The sequence below is a fragment of the Labrus bergylta genome, chromosome 4, assembly GCF_963930695.1.
Source record: "Labrus bergylta chromosome 4, fLabBer1.1, whole genome shotgun sequence".
NCBI lineage: Eukaryota > Metazoa > Chordata > Actinopteri > Labriformes > Labridae > Labrus > Labrus bergylta.
The window spans coordinates 25,492,738-25,511,127 of NC_089198.1; the positions used below are offsets into that span (position 1 = coordinate 25,492,738).

The following is an 18,390-nucleotide window of genomic DNA, read 5'->3' on the forward strand; positions in this document are numbered from 1 at the left end:
TAAGGTAAATGAATTGGAGGCATTAAGGGGTTAATTCACTGAGATATCTCACATTCTCATGACATTCCATGGTTAAAATGATTGCTCAGACGGAGGTATCGTCTTACTTTTCTTCATTTCATCAGATCATTTAGCACGTTATTTAGCAAGGTTGTTTTAAGTCTTACGTTTTTTTCCTTGATTTTTTTCATCTGAATGAATTGACTTTTTTAACCATTTTTTGCCACCCATTTCCAGAAAGATAATAAATGATACATTCAATACCCACAGAGCAACATTAACCTCCATGAGGAGTGGAGTGTCCTAGTAGCTTGGTCATCTAACTTCTCTATTAAAGGAGTCTTTTTTTTTTTTTAAGATTTATTTTTGGGCTTTTTGTGCCTTTAATGCAGAGATAGGACAGTGGATAAAGCTGGAAACCAGGGAGAGAGAGTGGGGAATGGCATGCGGAAAGAGGCCATGGGTGGAGGTGAACCCGGGCCTCCTGCTCGAGATGAGAGCCTCAATGCATGGGACACGCGCCCTAACCATTGCGCCACCAGTGCGCCCAAAAAGGAGTCTATTTTTGGCTCTACAAATGTTCCACCATCATAACCACCTCCAAACTTTGTCTATCTGCTGTTTGAGCGAGAAGTGTGCAGTGGGTTTTCATGTCTTCTTTAGCTGAGAGCAAAACCATTACAGAGGCGAGAGTGACCAAAGCAGATATGAAGCACCTGAGAGCTAAAGAATGAGCTGAAACTCAACATACATGTCTGTTTTATAAGAAGAGCTGCAGAGTCAGATAATACTGTTATTCAATTTAGATTCATCCCTATGAGCTTCGAGAATGTCATTGTTGTAATTTAAAACAATATATTGCTGAATAACTCAAAAGTCAAATCTTCATGGGCCAAATGGCAACTGTCACAAAGGCCCTTTTATTAACAGGCAGCTGCATGGTGTCAACATGTACATGAAAAGCTATCTGTTTTTAAGTTTTGCTCAGAGAGGGAGAGAGGCCGAGCAGGGTGAAGAGGGACAGACAGTGAGAGGAGAAACAGGCAAACTGGCAGCTCTATGGATGAAAGGTAACATATCAACCATATGGTCTTACCTGTTATCTCATTTGAAGAACTATGAACTTGATATCTTGCCCAGCCCTAATATAGGCCCTATACCCTCCACCCTGTAACTGACCAGTCAAAGTCATTCAATCATTTCGGCCTCACCTTGAAATTATTTTACCAACTGACTGACTGACTGACTGCAGAACAACTTTAGCTGCCCTCCTCCACACTTTAACATCACCCCAAACTTCCTCAGATGACACAAACCTGTCAAACAGAAACTTATCTATTCCAACATTACAGATAGACCCCTTTAAACAGACTGAAAAGAAACATACATATAGAAAGATCACGGTTTGTAACATTCTAACCTCTTACTGTTTTTAAGGAACATTAAGCTTGTATTTGAATACAGGGCTGCTGCATTGGATTCCTACATATGTAAGCTAGTGTTTCACCTGACAGTTAATTTCATCTTTGATTTGTCAATTACTTCTGTTATTACCCCCCCCCATTTACTATCACAAACTGGTTGAAGCTAAAACTAACCCAATCCCATCTTCCATTTTATTTGGATTTGATCTCCTTCTTTACATCTGCCTCAATCATTACCTGACTCATTCTCACATTTATTCTCATCTCCTGTATTCTTCAGTACTGCTCTGATTTCCCCTTTTTATGCCTTCTTTCTGCTTCCATGTACTTCATCTTCAGCACCTCCCCTCCCTCTGTCTCTATCGCTCCCAGTTTACTACATTGTTTATGCTCAGATGGTTTTTATAGTGCTGCAGCAGCAGGTACTTTTGAGTGTGTGTGTGTGTGTGTGTGTGTGTGTGTGTGTGTGTGTGTGTGTGTGTGTGTGTGTGTGTGTGTGTGTGTGTGTGTGTGTGTGTGTGTGTGTGTTCCCTCGCATGCTTTTCATGTGGACTGGTGAGTGTGAGTAGGCATCTGTGTGTGCATGTGTTCTCGGACATATATGTCTGTTTGCAGACCTTTCTGCATTCTGCCCATCTCTCTAATCTGTTTTGGGTCTGTCTGGTGAGCCGGACACAAAGCCAATTACCTTTTAAAGGGCAAATCAGAGCCAAATGAGCCACACTGAGATGCAGAGGTAACCGGTTTAATAAAGGACTCTGCCTGCACTGAAGGATATCTCACACAAGATCCACAAGCTGTATAGTAATACTGAACACAGATCGTCCACCTATATAACCAACCACCCAAAGAGCATTCATTCATCATTCTCCATTAAACTTTAAACACTGGTCTGGAAGCAAAAACATGTCATGCAGCTCACAGAAAGATTTGCATCTGGGGAAGAGCCATCGCTTTTGTAAGACCGTTACATTTGGCTTGGAGAGAGAAACAATAATAATAATAATAATAACTTTATTTATATAGCACCTTTTAAAAACACAGGTTTACAAAGTGCTTTGACAAACAGCAAAAACAAGAACAAAGCAAACTAAAGCAAACACAGAAGAACATAAACAACAGTAAGAATATAACAGATGCAAAATACCAAAAATAATTAAATACAATTCAACAGAAAAGAACCCAAAGTGCACGATACACAACCAGACATATATAACCCGACCATCACAAGAACCATCATAAGAACCATCATAAGAACCCAGGAACACAAGAACCCAACAACACGAGCTGAGACCAAGAGGACCAAAGATTTAAAAAGATGTAAGAAACTAAGAGATAAAAGCAAATAAAAAGCAATGAGAAGGTAAGCGTAGTAAAAGAAATAAAAACAAGTGGTTAAAGGATCAAAAAACCCAAAACTATAATATTAATAAAAATAAAAATTAACTATAAATACGAAACATAAATACACAAAGTAAGTAAGATAAGAAATTACCAAGTTAAAACACAAGAGGAGTTAAGATATGAGCATAAATATGAGATAAGACCATAAATAAAAGACAGTAAGAAGTAGAAGAAGATAAAAATAGTAAAACCAGTAAGAGAAGACATTAAGAAGACGACATCACATAAAAGCAAGTCTGTAAAAGTATGTTTTAAGAAGGGATTTAAAAGAATTGAGGGAATCTGCAAGTCTTATCTCCTCAGGGAGGTTGTTCCAAAGTCGAGGGGCCCTGACTGAAAAGGCCCGGTCACCTTTAGTTTTAAGTCTTGACTTTGGAACGACCAGGAGGCTCCCACCCGAGGATCTAAGACTGCGGGCTGGCTCATATGGTGTCAGTAGCTCTGTTATATAGCTTGGAGCCAGCCCCGTCCGTGCTTTAAAAGTAATGAGTAAAATCTTAAAATCGATTCTAAAACGTACAGGAAGCCAGTGTAATGAAGCTAAAATTGGAGTGATGTGATGTCGTCTGTTACAACCAGTAAGAAGCCTAGCTGCTGCATTTTGGACCAGCTGGAGGCGAGACAGTGACTTATTTGTGATTCCGGAAAAGAGGGAGTTACAGTAGTCAAGTCGGGAGAAGATGAGGGCGTGGATGATCTTTTCAAGGTCTCGTTGGGTTAGGATTGTTTTAATTTTGGAGATGGTGCATAGATGGAAGAAGCTTGATCGGACAACTGTTTTGATATGGGATTCAAAGGTGAGATTGCAATCGAATGTTATTCCTAGATTTCTGGCAGCATATAAATGGAGAATAAAATGGGACCTAAAACCGAAACTTGCGGTACACCACAGGTAATGTTAGAGGTAGAGGAGGAGTAGTTACCGATGGTGAAGGTTCTTTCTAAAAGATAAGAGTAAAACCAGCTAAGTGCAGTATCCTTTAAACCAACCCAATGTCTGAGACGATCAGTTAAAATTGTGTGATCAACAGTATCAAAAGCTGCGCTAAGATCTAAAAGAATTAAAATTGTGCCCTCCCCTCTATCTGTTGCTAAAAGAAGGTCATTGGTTACCTTGAGGAGGGCAGTCTCTGTGCTGTGACAAGCTCTAAAACCGGACTGGAATTTCTCAAAGAGGTTATTTTCAGTCATAAAAGATAAAAGTTGTGTTGAAACCACCTTTTCTAAAACTTTTGATAAAAATGGAAGTTTTGAGATTGGTCTAAAATTGTTAAAATCAGTGGGATCAAGGTTGGGTTTCTTTAAAAGTGGTTGGACCACAGCATGTTTAAAAGCAGAGGGGACTACACCTTCCGTCAAGGAACTATTAATAATGGATAAAATACTGGGTCCAACTGTGTTAAAAACCTCTTTGAGAAATGTTGTGGGAATAAAATCAAGGCTGCACGTAGCTGATTTCATATGGGTTAAAATTTCAGATAAAAAGGTCAAGGACACCGGCTCAAAACTGCTAAAATAACTGTTAAGTTCCCTGCTGGTGTCTAAAATACGGTCTGGGGGGATGATTTGTTGCCTAATGTCCTTGACTTTATTAGTAAAATAAGTTAAAAACTTCTCACATAGATCCTGAGAAGGATCAGTAAAATAAGAAGGGGAGGGGGTGGTGATTGATTCTAAAACCTTAAATAAAATTCTGGGGTTAGAATGATTGACTAAAATCAGATTAGAATAAAATGCTGCTCTTGCGTCTTTAACTTCCTTTTGGTATTGTTTCATTGAATCTCTCCATATTTCATAAAATACATGCAAGCCTGTTTTTTTCCATTTTCGTTCTTTCCTTCTGCAGTCTCTTTTTAGATCCTGAGTCAGTTCGTTTAGCCATGGCTGTGGGACTCTGTTAGTTTTTTTTGTCTTTATAGAGAGCAACAGAGTCCAGCACAGTTTGACAGGTGAGATTAAAAGAGGAGACCAGCTCCTCTGTGTTAAAATGTTGGTAAAAGGCAGATGAAGAGACAGAAATAAAAAGCTCCTTAAACTTGCTAGCAGACGTAGAGTTAAAAACCCTGCTGCGGACAGGTGCCTTGCTAATAAAAGGTGGCTGACATAGAACCATTCTGAATAAAACCAGTTTGTGGTCTGACACACAGATATCCTTTGTCTCAAAGTTGTTAGGGCAGAGACCGCTGTATAAAACAAGATCAAGTGTGTGGCCCTTAGAGTGAGTGGGTTCCTGTATTGCCTGAGTAAGGTTAAAAGATTCTAGAATATCCATAAAATCACCCGCAAGGGACTGAGAGGGGCAACAGACATGTATGTTAAAATCACCTAAAACAAGGATTTTATCATACTTAGAAATAAAATGTGATAGAAACTCTGAAAACTCTGCAATAAAAACATTGTTAGGTCTGGGTGGTCTGTAGATGATTAAAATTAGCACAGGATCTTTTAAGTTAACAATAAAACCAAGATGCTCAAATGATGTAAAATGAGTGTGAATAATTGGAGAGCATTTAAAATCTTTTCTATAAATAACAGCAACCCCCCCTCCCCGGCCTGACATCCTGGGCTGATGAAGGTGAGTGAAATCAGGGGGGGTTGCTTCAATCAGAGGACTGCAATCTCCCATGGTCAACCAGGTCTCAGTGACAATAAAAAAGTCAAGATTATTATGATTTATAAAATCAAGGCAGATAAAAGATTTATTATTAAGGGATCTGATATTTAAAAGACCAAAGTTAGCTGAAGTGCAATTAAAGGTTGGTTGTGGAAGAGGTTGGAGGCGTACTTGGGTGAGATTGGAGTGGTTACAGTAATTGACAGGTGACGTGTACAGGGATAGTGAATTCAGTGCTGTGGTCTGTGACAGTAGAGAGTGTATGACAGTTATTGGAGGACAGAGAAGAAGGAGAAAAAGAGTGACACCAGGTGTGAGGAGTGGGGGAGGGGCTTGCTGTGAGTAGATTGTTCTGAGGTGAAACAGGTGAGAGGGGATTGGAAGTGGGTGTGTGCTCAGATGGATGTCATACAGGTGTTAAGGACTGGACAGCGTGCTGGATATTAGCGGACAACATTTGACTGCCCAACGGATTTGGATGAATCCCGTCGCTTTTAAAAAGTGTAGCACGGTTCCAGAACAGGTTAAAATTGTCAATAAAATCTAGGTTGTGTGAATTGCAAGCGTGCCGGAGCCAGGTGTGCAGGGAGAGGATACGGCTAAAACGCTCAGGACCACGATCAAAGGTTGGAATGGGTCCAGAGATAAAAACTGATTTTCCACAGTTCTTTAAAACGTTAAAAAGGAGATTAAAATCATTTTTGGTGCACTCAGATTGCCGCCGGGAAGAGAGTCGTTGTACACGTGGGCACAAACGACTCTCTTAATTGAGAGTGGGAGTGAAGGCAGAAGACTGAGGAGTTTGTCTAGGACTACGGGGACAGTGGCGCCGGGAAGACAGTGTGTGGTGGCATTAAAGAAGCGGACATTTCTGGTGATTGAATCTCCAATGATAAGAGTTGTCGGGGGGAAAAAGAGGGCAAGGAGGTGATGAGTGTGTGCTACCTGGATCGGCCTGCGGGCGCTCGGCCGTTACCACCTGCGGTAAAGCGGGCGGGTCATGTTGAGGCGACTGCAGTGAAGCGGACCGCCGCCGCGGCTCAGCCGGAGGAAGACCCCCAGAGCGTCTGGTGACGGCCTCCTGCAGCATTTTCCGGCGATTCTTCCCAGTGGCCGAGTGGCGGGCCTCCCGACCAGAAGAACGCGCTGCAGGTGGAGGTGAGGTGGCAAGTCCATGTGGAGCCCTGGCGGAGTGGCGAGTAGTTCCGTTTGGTGCAGGAGTACGCGCAGCGGCAGCAGAAGCCACCGCCAGTCCCAGGCCGACCGGAGCCCCGTCCTTCAGCAGCGTGAAGCGGTTGTGGAGGGTCATTTGGGGTTGCGGAGGGGCCAGATGGTCCGTCTTCCGCCTGCGGCGTACCACGTGCGCCCTCGGAGTTACCTGACGGGGCCGGTGTTGTTGCCGAGGCAGACACCAGCTTTGATGCCGGCGAGGGTGGTGCGGATGGCGATCGGACCGCCAGGCTCGAGGACTGCATATAGGATATGTGTTTTGACTGTGCAGCAGCCACGGAAACAAAGCCTTCAATCAGATGGTCTTTGTTCCGAAGTTCGGACTTAAGTCGTTGGATATCGTCCTTTAACTGTGAGTACTGATGTTCGCAGTTCGTACACACAGACATGGCTAGCTCCAGATGTTTACAAACAGTTTTAAGATAGCAGCAGTCTTCCAGTGGCAGGCTTCAGTGATTACCACACTTTAAAAGTAATATCCAAACACCCAAAGGCCAAGAACAAGATGCAAGTTATTTTCTCTCTCTCTCTGCTGATTATTTTCTTTATTATATAACTTATTTATATTCTGTGTAACTTTAAAGATACATCAGAATAATCTCTTATCTTTGAGATGTACTCTGTCCATAGAATATAAAATAAGAATCATTTTAATATGTATACCTAGGAGACCTGTTTTGTAGTGTTAACCTCACAATTAGGGGTAAAACCATAGACAAATTAAAAGCAGGGTTGGTAATTTTATCCTGATACACTTTTTAAGATTTTGGTTGAAATTGTCTTTAGGTCCTGTCAGACATTAATAACTCATGTGCTCTGAAAAAGGAACCAAGAAAAACTGTCATCTGTAGCAGTTGTTAGCCTGTAAAAATTTCGACCAATGTCTGCCAAGTGGTACCAATCTGATGAACCAATCACACCTCTCTGTGTCCTTGCTCATTCTCTACCCCATGCATGCACGAGCCCACACTCAAAGCATCTGCTTCTGGACCAATGGCGCTTGTGCATGTAAGTGACTTGGCTTTTGAGGGAGCACAGAGGGGAGGGCGTGGGTGTAGACAGCGCACTGAGGGAATGCTACTTTCAAAATCATGCCAGTTTTAAAAAAAATACCAACCCTGCCTGTTGAAATAATGATCACTGGAACGATCATTTAATGTTAACATTGTGCCATGGCTAAATCCAGCTAAATGTGCTTTCAGAATAAGATCTAGATCAATCACATGTAGACCATTTGGCCTGATAAAATACACCACAACCTACAGTATAGAGTTGATTTCTCTTGTTTATTATTTCCCTGTTCTCATTTTTGTTTTTGCCTTCTTTTTTAAACATTTCACATGCCCCGAGCAAGATTTCTGCAAACCAGGCGTTTTTATTTCCTTCTCACCAACGATGTACAGTCAGCAGAAAGACAAAACGTTTCCTTATAAAGGCACAGCAGGAAGCAGGGATCAGTTAAGGGGCAAAGAGGGGCAGCATGTGTAACTATACTGCTGAAAATGTACAACTAAATACTAAAACAGACTTTCTATGTCACAGAAGAAGAAGGGATAACATAGAAAAGGAGAGTGTTTAAATGCAAGAGAAAGGTATAATCAAAACAGATTTTAAACTACATCTTTGTTCACACCTTCCTCAGGGCATAACATGTTTTATAAAGAGATTAGGACAGAATGAAACCTTTGGGAGCTCATTTACCGCTAGTTTTCTGTGTCAAAAACTTCAGGCACAACCTGTGACATCTTCAGATGAAAAGTGAGCTGAACTTCCAGATCCTCTGCTCTTTTAAACGTGTTATCGTGCTCTCTAAATCGTTATGCTTCATGATTTTTCCAAGGAACTACTGGCTTTCAGAGAAGCTGTGAGTTGGAGTCACAGTGCAGTCTGGGAGATGCAATCTGTTGGGCAACTTTAGAGCAGCAGGAGACCTGCAGCAGTCGCTAATGAAAACCACCGTCCATGGCCAAGAAAATAATTGCTTCCAGGAATCACATACCAAGCTTCCTGTGCTTTTTGTTAAAAAAAAAAAAAAAAAAAAAAAGGATGAAGAGAAAAATGTGAAGCAGCACAGCGGGACGTTACAGACAGACAGCTGTATATCACAGGATGGGTGTCGGGGTTTGCGATGTGTAGTGAGTGGCTGTCTGAGGGGATGTACTTGTTCTATCAACAAGATAGAAAACAGCAGTCATCTGTCATCCTCACACGTCCCTCTTTGACCTTTCCACTGTATAAACTGAAAAATACCACATCATTGTGTATACAAACAACGCTGCTTTTTATCCCTTCCTGGAAAGTAGGATTTTAAGGAGATGCATGACTTTCATCAGCAGTTTACTGAGCAAGAAGTAAACAATTCAGCCACAGCAGACAAATAAAAACTGGTGGCTTTATGCCAAATTATGCACACAGAAGGACAAGGAACAAAGACGCACGCACACCCCCAGACTCTGCGTCCCTTACCCAATTCAAGTTCATCGCTGGGATTGTGCAGCATGATCCTCTCCATGCATTTCTCATGTTCATGCTTGATGAGACAGTGCTCGGACTCTGGAGCCACCTGGAGAAAATAGCACAAACAAACATGTTCAACCAAAAATATGGACTTTACTGACACACTGCCCCATGAAATCAAGTGTTTAAGAGCTTGGAAACCTGATACACTTTCAGCTTTTGTCAAAGAGAACTGGCAGAACCACAGTTACATCTGCCAGAGTTGCAAGGATACTAAATATGTTGAGTTTAAAAGTTTCTCTATATGTCTTTTTGTTTAGACTCATTTTACTGATTTGAAGTGGGAAAGGCTTTCACCGGAAAATAATATCAGGCATTCACAAGGACAAATGAGAACCCCAATAAATGGGATTTCAAGGTTGACAACTTTTATATTTAACAAGTTATGAACTTTCAAAACTCATCAAATTAATTTCCAGCAGGAAAAATGTAACATGTAAAAACATGTAAAGTTAATATGTGCATTAATACCAACTTTCATTTACAATTAATCCATTTACTAAATGTGGAGACAGTAAGTTGTCTAGTTGGATTGATGGGTCAAACAAGCAGAAGAGTTTCAGCCTGGTGACTAGTGTTTCTGTGTAGCCGAACCAAATGTCAACATTTACTTATTTTACAGAGTATTGTACATGTTTAGTACAGAGTCTAAATTGCAGCCCTAGACCTGACTCTAAACCTTGGCCATATACTGCCTGTCATCCTACATTCTCAAATCCCTGTTGTAAGCTCTATCCACTCTCTTGTCCTCCAAATAAACACCCAAAAAGTCCAACAAATTATCTTTAAAAAAAAAGTATATTGGTATACTTTGGTATACTAGTCCTGGAGTTAAGGCTCCAAACTCTGTTTTTGCAGAGTATTACTATTTTGACACCAACTTTTGAGCGACCAAATCCAATCCCTTCGTAATTCTATTCTTTCAATCCATCAAGTTGTCTTCTGCAACCATATATACTTCAGTAAAATCAACAAATTCAGAAATTTATGATGCCCGGATGCCATTTCACAGCAACAATAACCAGCCAAGAAGGAAAGCACTGTGATGTAACAAAGGAATGCGTAGTTTCAAGGTTGCAGTCAGGGAAACAGTTAACCCCGAGGTAGTAAACTTACTATGTCTCTACAGTATAACTCTGCCTCTTGCTCTCTTAGGGGCCAATTTCTGCTTTGCCCCCTAAGCTCCCTTTCAGCCCCCTCCTTCTCCTTCACAGTGAAATGATAGGTGTAATATGTCCCAGCCCTCTGAGCCATGGCTGACTCATCACTCTATCTCACTGCCCTCCAATATGAATTCACTTCAGGCCTCACTGCCTAGATAAGATAGGGCATCAAACGACTGGGAAGACGTCCTCAGATTCACTTCCTTTCTTTATCGCTCTGCACGCCGGCAGAATATTAAAACACTGATGAATAATGGGAAACCTCATTCGAGGTAACTTCTATCTAGTTTCTTAGATAGTCAACATTTTCTGCCTCACAATGATGGGTGAACAAAACAAAACATATAAAAAGGACTCGCTTCTTCATTTGTAGTGTTTGATATGAAAAACTGGCTTTGTTTGAAAGGAAGACCTCTACGTACCAAAAGCCAGCATCCATGTTGCTAAGCAGCAGGTAACCAGCCAGGAGCCAATACATGTTGTAGGCAAGGCTTCCAAGAAATGAGAAATAATTGGATGCAGATGACTAATATCTGTTTGGCATGAGTGCAGACAGGCTTGTAAGATGACAGTATTAAATTTGATTTGTATTAGTTTATTTATATTGAATCCTTTACAGCAGGTAATGCATGTTCCTGTTGATGGATTAGCACCTTGTTTTTTAATTTACAATGATTAAGATTGGTCGTTACACTCGTATTACTATGCTAATAGGATGGCACAGGCACATGCATTTATACCTCCACCAACCACGCACAGACCCACATACATAGCTGTAGAGAGAGACACTCTTGTGTGTGATTGTTTCACGCCTCCCACCGTGAGGAGTCATAAAATGAATTCAGGTAGCAAACAGACCAACAAACAGACATGAACACGAAATCACACACTTCACACCAAAGCTCTGGACTATTTTACACAGGCTCTTTGTACACTTAAACATTAGCTTAACGATTATGTTATGTGGTGATTAAGTGGAAATTTACACATCACTAAATGACCAAAGAACCTGCTCATTCCCAAAAGATTAGATTACCAAATACTTTCTGCTAGCAACTGAACGGTGTAACCACTGAGTATCTAACAAAGCTAACAGACAAAGCTAACAGACAGAGCTAACGTTAGCTTGGTAATTCATGACAAAAATCATTGAAAATGAAGTTATAGAGTTCATAAAATGTAAAGGGCCTTTCAGATAGGACAAGGTGTGCGCTGCGCTCGCCTTGGGGAGTGCGCAGGACCAAAAAGCAACTGCACCTGTTGCTGGCTGACCAAAACATTAGTTGGGAAAATAGCTAGAGTAATTTGTATTTGTATCTGTCCACTATTAAGTAGTGGACAGCTCTAGCTGACAGTCCCTAGCTAACAATATAAAAAACACCCAAGCCTTTACTAGCTTTTTAGGAAAAGTCTGACATTTTGAAAAATAAAATGTTATCAAATGAATTGTTTCTAAGTTGCTGTGAGTTAAATGAGGAAATCAACATCATTCTGAAGTTTTTAGGTTAGTGGGGTGCAGGTTTAGCTCAGTTGGTCGAGCAGGCGTCTAATGTGTAGAGGATTCACCTCCTCACACAGGTCACTGGTTTGACTTGAGGTCAGCAACCATTTGGTGCATGTCATCCCCGACTCTCTCTCCACACATTTCCTGTCACTCTTCAGGTGCCCTTTCCAATAACGGCACTAGGTTCAATTGTTATTATTTATTATTTTAAATGCTGCAGGTTAGCTTAGCTGGAGACTCAAAACAGGGTGAAACAGTTAGCCTTGTCTCTCTCCAATAGGAAGCAACACATGCCAGTACATTTAAATGCTTAATCACTAAATATAGCATTTTTTTGAGTATGACTTGTAAAAAGGTTAAGTGTAAAAACAACCTTTTTAACAGGCTTATGTACAGTATATGTCTTGGCTGTTCCAAGACAATTGTGTTGCTTAGCAACTGGTAGAGATTCCAGGAACTTCTTTCATCCAACTAAGAAATGTCCCCTACACCCACCAACCCCAAACTCCTGTAGACCAGACAATAGTCATTTTTTAATTTTGAATTTGAACTCAGACATAATACTTTAATATGTTAAATTAAGGGGTACTGGTAGGAAGATTATTTTACCTTTAGATGATTCTGCTTTTAAGCAATCAATCTGGCTTTAGCTCCTTTTTAACAGATGGATGTGAGATTCATACTGAAACTAGCTTCTACAAAAAAACTCATATAGCTTACTTGTAAAACAGGTAAATGGTTTACTGGTGCGACTAAGTCCAGGCTAACTGAAGATGACTGAAGGTTTAAAATCTGGAATCTAAAATAGGCACTCTAACAACATTGTCAGGACAGATCAATAAAGTGTGCCTCTTGTTCTTTTTTCCCCAATCACTCCTCTCCTCACTCTCAAACAGATGTCTGTCCAGATAAGCTGTCCATTTTGAAGCTGCAGAGCCACGTTTCCCTCCCCAAGGCTATCTTTGAGGGGCCGGATAACTCACTAGCTCCCACTGCGACGCACAGCACAGATAATAAAACTCTCATTTGACGTCGCAGACCACTGGTCCAGTGTACAAACCCATTTAACAAACAATAAGTGCATCACCACAGACGTATCTGCCACATCAACCGCTGAAGGTCAGTTTGAGACTGTGCACAGAGGCTGAAGGAACACTTCATACATGTTCGGGGGCCGTGTTAACCGAAAGGTTAGAGGAGATGTTTTAGTCTCCATGGTAGCCATTATCAGGCTGGAATTCTTCCTGTTTTTATGGGCAATTATAAAAAGAAAGAGCTATCATCATAAAAAAAAAAATAATAATAAAAAAAAAAGATGATACCCATGGTGTCAGAGCAACATAATGATACTTTCATTTCACATAAACAAAAAAAAGATGTATCCTGGCTTCACCAAGGAAACTGCTGCTGTGCTGCACCGCTGTGCTGAATATAATTCCTCCCACACATCTTGCACAACTTGTCCATTCTGCTTTTTATTTCAATGAGACCACTAATAATAAAAGTGAGTCACAGCAGATGGATAGACAGCTCTTTGGTCAGCCGGGCCATCTGTTACCGTTCCAACGGGCATCCAGTCACCCTTACGCTGAACTGATTCAGGACCTGTAACACACACTGATGTGCTGATGCGGCATATGGGGACTTCTACCCTTCCAGCCCCTGTCATTAACAGACCATCAAGAGGTGAATAACCAGAGCTGAAGCCGACACACAAGGGGGCTGAGACATGTGCATACACTCCATCCCTCATGTACTGAAACAGTAACACATTCCAGTATGCTCCTGAACATCCCTTCTCATAGACATCTACCCATGTGAACACATACATGCACATTTACTCACCAAGGGCAGCAGAAAGATTGCAGTCAGCAGGTAGCCTCTCATTGTCTCCAGTGAAGAGCTCAGATCCTAAAGGCTCCACAGTATGTGTGTGAGTGTGTGTTCAGAGGGATGCACTGAAATTGCTGTCCCTCAGCGTCAGCACACTTCAGCATGAAGGGCTCTGAAATACAACACACAGAGGAAAACAGCTACGTCAGAGCAGGAAAAGAGCAAGAACATATCGGTCTATTCATTTGTTCTACTAGTTAATGCCATATAAGAATCAAACAAAAATGTTCGTAAATATAACATACTTTCACCATGTGGAATAATTAACTTTAATACTGTATGATGACATGCTTTAGAAATGATTACTAAGTGTAGTAATTAAAATGATAGCTGCTAAGAGAGAAGTGAGGAAGAGGGAGAAGTGATTTTTGCTTTTTCCGTTCTCTCATATCAACTTATTCCTCTTTAATGCCTCCTCAGTGTTATTTAGTATGGAAACACGGATAATGAGGGTGAGCAATGGGACCAAAATGTCAAAGAAATCATTTTCAGACAATGATACAAACCATGATATAGGACATAGACTGTAAATAAACTTAACATATAAGGTCATCATGTAAAGGCCTATTTCTTGTGACTTTCTCAATTCTATTTTAAATATATTCTCCACAAATCCCTTCTTTCAAGTACCAAGCGTCTTGTTTTTATTGGCTGTTCAGACTTGTTCTTGGAAAGATCCAATATAGTTTGACTTTTGCTCCACTGCTTTATTTTTTGTTTTTGCCTTCATGCAAATCAGTTTGATACATCTGTGCTGGTGAAATAAAAACATTAATAGATAAAATAGATAATGTAAACATAATGCCGTAGTGTGTGACTGCTACACAATGAAATAAACAAGGGAATATTATAAAAGGAATAAATACATTTTCTCAATTTTTGTCATCATATTTGCCTCAATTGTCTGTTCACTTACCATTGTTGCTGAGTGTATCTAAAGTTAACCAGAGTTTATTACTGATTTCAGTTAAACCATGAACTGTCAAATTAGAAAATGTATTTACTCTTTATTGTCTTCTTTCACATGATGGAGCAACATTTTGAGCTCTCTGATTATTGTAGCTCTGGGGCATCCGCCTAACGGTTAATGTGCGTACCCCATGTACAGAGGCTATAGTCCTCGAGAGCAGGATGCCCGGGTTCAAATCCGTCCTGTGGTTCCTGCATGTCACTCCCCACTCTCTCTCTCTCTCTCTCTCTCTCTCTCTCTCTCTCTCTCTCTCTCTCTCTCTCTCTCTCTCTCTCTCTCTCTCTCTCTCTCTCTATCCCTGGTTTCTGACTCTATCCACAGTCCTATCTCCAAAGTAGAGGCATAAAAAAGCCTGAAAACAAATCTTAATGACCATTTTAATAAAAAGAAGAAAAAGAGTTGTAGCTCATTAGACCAAGATTTTTTAGACAACTTTCTGTCTTTAAAAAGAAAAAAGAAATCTCATATTTTCCATCACAGCTGTTAATATTTTATTTGGATGATCCAATCAGGCGACTCTTATGCTGATCAATGATGTGCATGAAAACAGAATTAATGAGACTTTTAGTATTCAACCATGGGCAACCAAAATTGTTCCTCATGGTTTTCACCCTTAGGACACAGTTGATTCAAATGAACCTGAAACTTAACACTGTTTGACCTTTGAGTTTGAGGATTAAAAGACAGAAAACAGTTATACTTCTTGGTCAAATTGGTATTTAAACTGAAGCTAAACATATTTTTTACATGACATACTGAAACTATGTTTGTGTCAAACCATCACACACCTCCTTTGTGGGTATGTATCACTTGATATGTTATCCCAACAGACTCTCCCTCATGAAAACCTTCTGAACCAAACCACAGAGGCGACATTTGTTTTCCACTGATGTTGTTCTCTTCTACAGAGGACATGTCATCACCTGAATTCTCAAATAAAGCAGAGGCATGAGACACAGACGGGATTTATAAAGGAGAGGTTGATTACCAATGGAAATAAATTGTAAGGATCTCATCCTTGAGGACTAAAAAACTGATGTGCCTCATGCTCAGATTTTAAAACAACCCCTCCCCCCCCCCGAATCCCCTCCCCGCATGACTTACTCATCCACACTGCTTCCTGAAAACACAATGATTCACCGCAAATACAAAGCACACTAGCCTGCACCAGCAGAGACACATAACACACACATGCAATCACATAAACAACACACACACGCAGGCACACACACACACACACACACACACACACACACACACACACACACACACACACACACACACACACACACACACACACACACACATGTCTTCTCCTTTAGCTAATTCATGCACACACAGAGACAAATTCCATTCTGTGTCTCTTCTCTCTCTAGTCCCGAATCCAATTACCTCTAAAGCATCTCTCTCTCTCTCGGATGCTTTATCAAGTAACAAGACAGACCGTGCTCCGAGGAAAAACCCTGAGATAAAGAGGAGGGATAACATGAGTCAAGAAGGGCTGAGAAAAACTGTCGAGATTCACATTTAGACCCCCAAAAGACACAATCAGACTTAAGAAAGACTAAAACAGAAACACACAGTGACATCTTGGCAGACATGGGACTGATTCGCTCCAAATTGTCTCCTTCTGTTTAACGCAAAATGTAACAGGAGCCATGTTTCTGAACAATGTTGTAAAACTGACATAAGTACACGGTATTTGGAACAAATCCATGGCTTTGGTTTGGTTTGAGGGAAGCACTTGAGCAGGAAGGGTGAAACATCAATGTATTCCGAGGGCAAGAAAGCAGGAGAGTGTTTGCTCTGCTTAACATTTGAAACATGAGACATGTTAAAAAACTGTGAAGGGAAAAAAATTGGAGTGGTATTCAGTTCAGTGTCTATACAAGTGGAGCAAGGTACGCACTAAATAAGTAATGCTGTAACAACATCAAAGAGCAGCTTTTGTGAGGATTACAAATCTTGAAAAAAAGCTAAATCAAGTTTAAGGCACTGAACCTGACCAAAAACTGACCAGAAAACCCCAAAATAATCAGAGTAACTTCAGTCTAAAGGAAAACTGGGAACCCCATCATTTATAATTAGCACATGCATCATCAGGTTGTCAACCGACTGCAAGCACCTTTGAGTGTGCTTACACATGAATAATGTGTGTAGGTGTTCAAAGATGCAACAGATAGGGAGAAACGTGGTGAAAAAGCATGCACCATCTTTTAAATGATTTATCTCCATTTTAAAGAGAATTTTAAAGAGCTGTCTCAACATATCAGCTTCCTCCTTATGTGTGTTGTGAATTCCTCTGAACATTGTGCTGCATTAATAATTCAATTTCAGCTTTAAAGGATCCCAGTGAGACATGAGAGCTTTCATTTTAACCCAAATGCAAGTCTGTTAATGTCTGGGGATTGCATGTCCATCAGAATGCAACAACATAAGCATCAAAAGCATTATGTCTGAGCAGCTTTGTGAAGATGCTCCTGTGCCACAGTCACACAGATTATATAGACTACATGACAGGCGTATCAGTCTATGTGTACAGTTTAAATTCCAGGTAAATGTCAGGCGGTTTTTTGGGGGGCATGTAGGAGGGAGAGAAAGAAAAACACGAAACAATCTTAATTTCAACACAAACGTTTTTTTTTCCCCACATACTTGTGCAGAATCAATAGGCTAATTTAGCCCAGCCTCTTTTCCATTTTATTCCCGCATACGTTAACGTTCAATCCATCAATACATGTGGGTGACCTTCGCTTTGCACATGGAAAACATCAGCAAGAAAAGCGCCAACCAATCGTTCATTTGCTGATCAGTCTTTCGCGAAATCTAGCTCCAGCGAGCTTTCTGTCATTCAAGAAGTCACGCGCATTCCCCCATATATAGCCTTCAGTGTAAAGTGAAAAAACCCTCTTAACTGATAAACCGCAGATATGAGTGGGAAAGCGTGCAGCAGTCGGCGTGGAAAGCAAGTCATATGAACTTACCGATGCGTAATTTTCAGAGGAGCGAATATCTACACATGAAGCCATCGGTATTCATGGTTCCCTGCCATGTCTGGCTGCGAATTATTTCAAGGAACACCTTATTTCACTCCTAAAATGGTTAAAAGATCGCACTGAAAACGACAGGTGCCGTTAGTGCTGCTGCTGTTGCTGCTGCAGGACGCACTCACCGCGCTGGCTGCTGCTGCGGCACCACGACGACGAGGAGGAGGAGGAGGAGGAGGCGGAGGAGGAGTGTGTCAGTTCCTTCGGGATTCGCACCTCGTCAGACAAAAAGGCATCAAAGTGAGGCCACAGTTTAGTCTATAGATGCAGCTGGAGGAGGAGACTTTTAAAAAATATCTCAGAATGAGGATGTTAGGCTTGGAGGGAAGTCATCGTCCATGTCTCCGCGTCGCAGGCGCGGGAATTTGTTGCAGAACTGAAACTATTCAGAAAACTAGTTGACATTTGCGCATGCGCAGACCAGACTCTCTTCGAGGCACAGAATCCTGTTCCCTGCTGGGTATAATTTGTGAGACCTCGTCATGTGAATGACTCACTTTTAGTGAGAAGTTAAACATCCGAGTTCCCGCATGTACACTACCAGAGTGCTTTAAAGTCCAAAAAGCAGCTTAAATCCCATGGAGGTTACTTGTGTGGCCTCTGGCAATCCTGTTTACTTTCAGC

The 18,390-nt window shown here is 41.0% G+C and overlaps 1 protein-coding gene across 6 annotated transcripts in view; it reads right to left on the reverse strand.

Moving 5' to 3' along the window:
- Positions 1-18,128, reverse strand: part of LOC109985001 (pituitary adenylate cyclase-activating polypeptide type I receptor) — a 33,009-nt gene extending 14,881 nt beyond the window's left edge. For 4 of the 6 annotated variants that reach the window (XM_020635201.2, XM_065954228.1, XM_020635199.2 and 1 more), the window contains exons 1-3: positions 17,704-17,864; positions 13,702-13,861; positions 9,139-9,235 (exon numbers count right to left, since the gene is read on the reverse strand). In XM_020635201.2, the coding sequence (XP_020490857.1) occupies positions 9,139-9,235; positions 13,702-13,743 (139 nt within the window). In that variant the 5' untranslated portion in view covers positions 13,744-13,861; positions 17,704-17,864. Of the gene's footprint in view, positions 1-9,138; positions 9,236-13,701; positions 13,862-16,111; positions 17,666-17,703; positions 17,865-17,891 lie in introns of those variants that run through there. The other 2 variants (XM_065954226.1, XM_065954227.1) reach the window with 2 other exon arrangements.
- Positions 18,129-18,390: the final 262 nt, after the last annotated feature.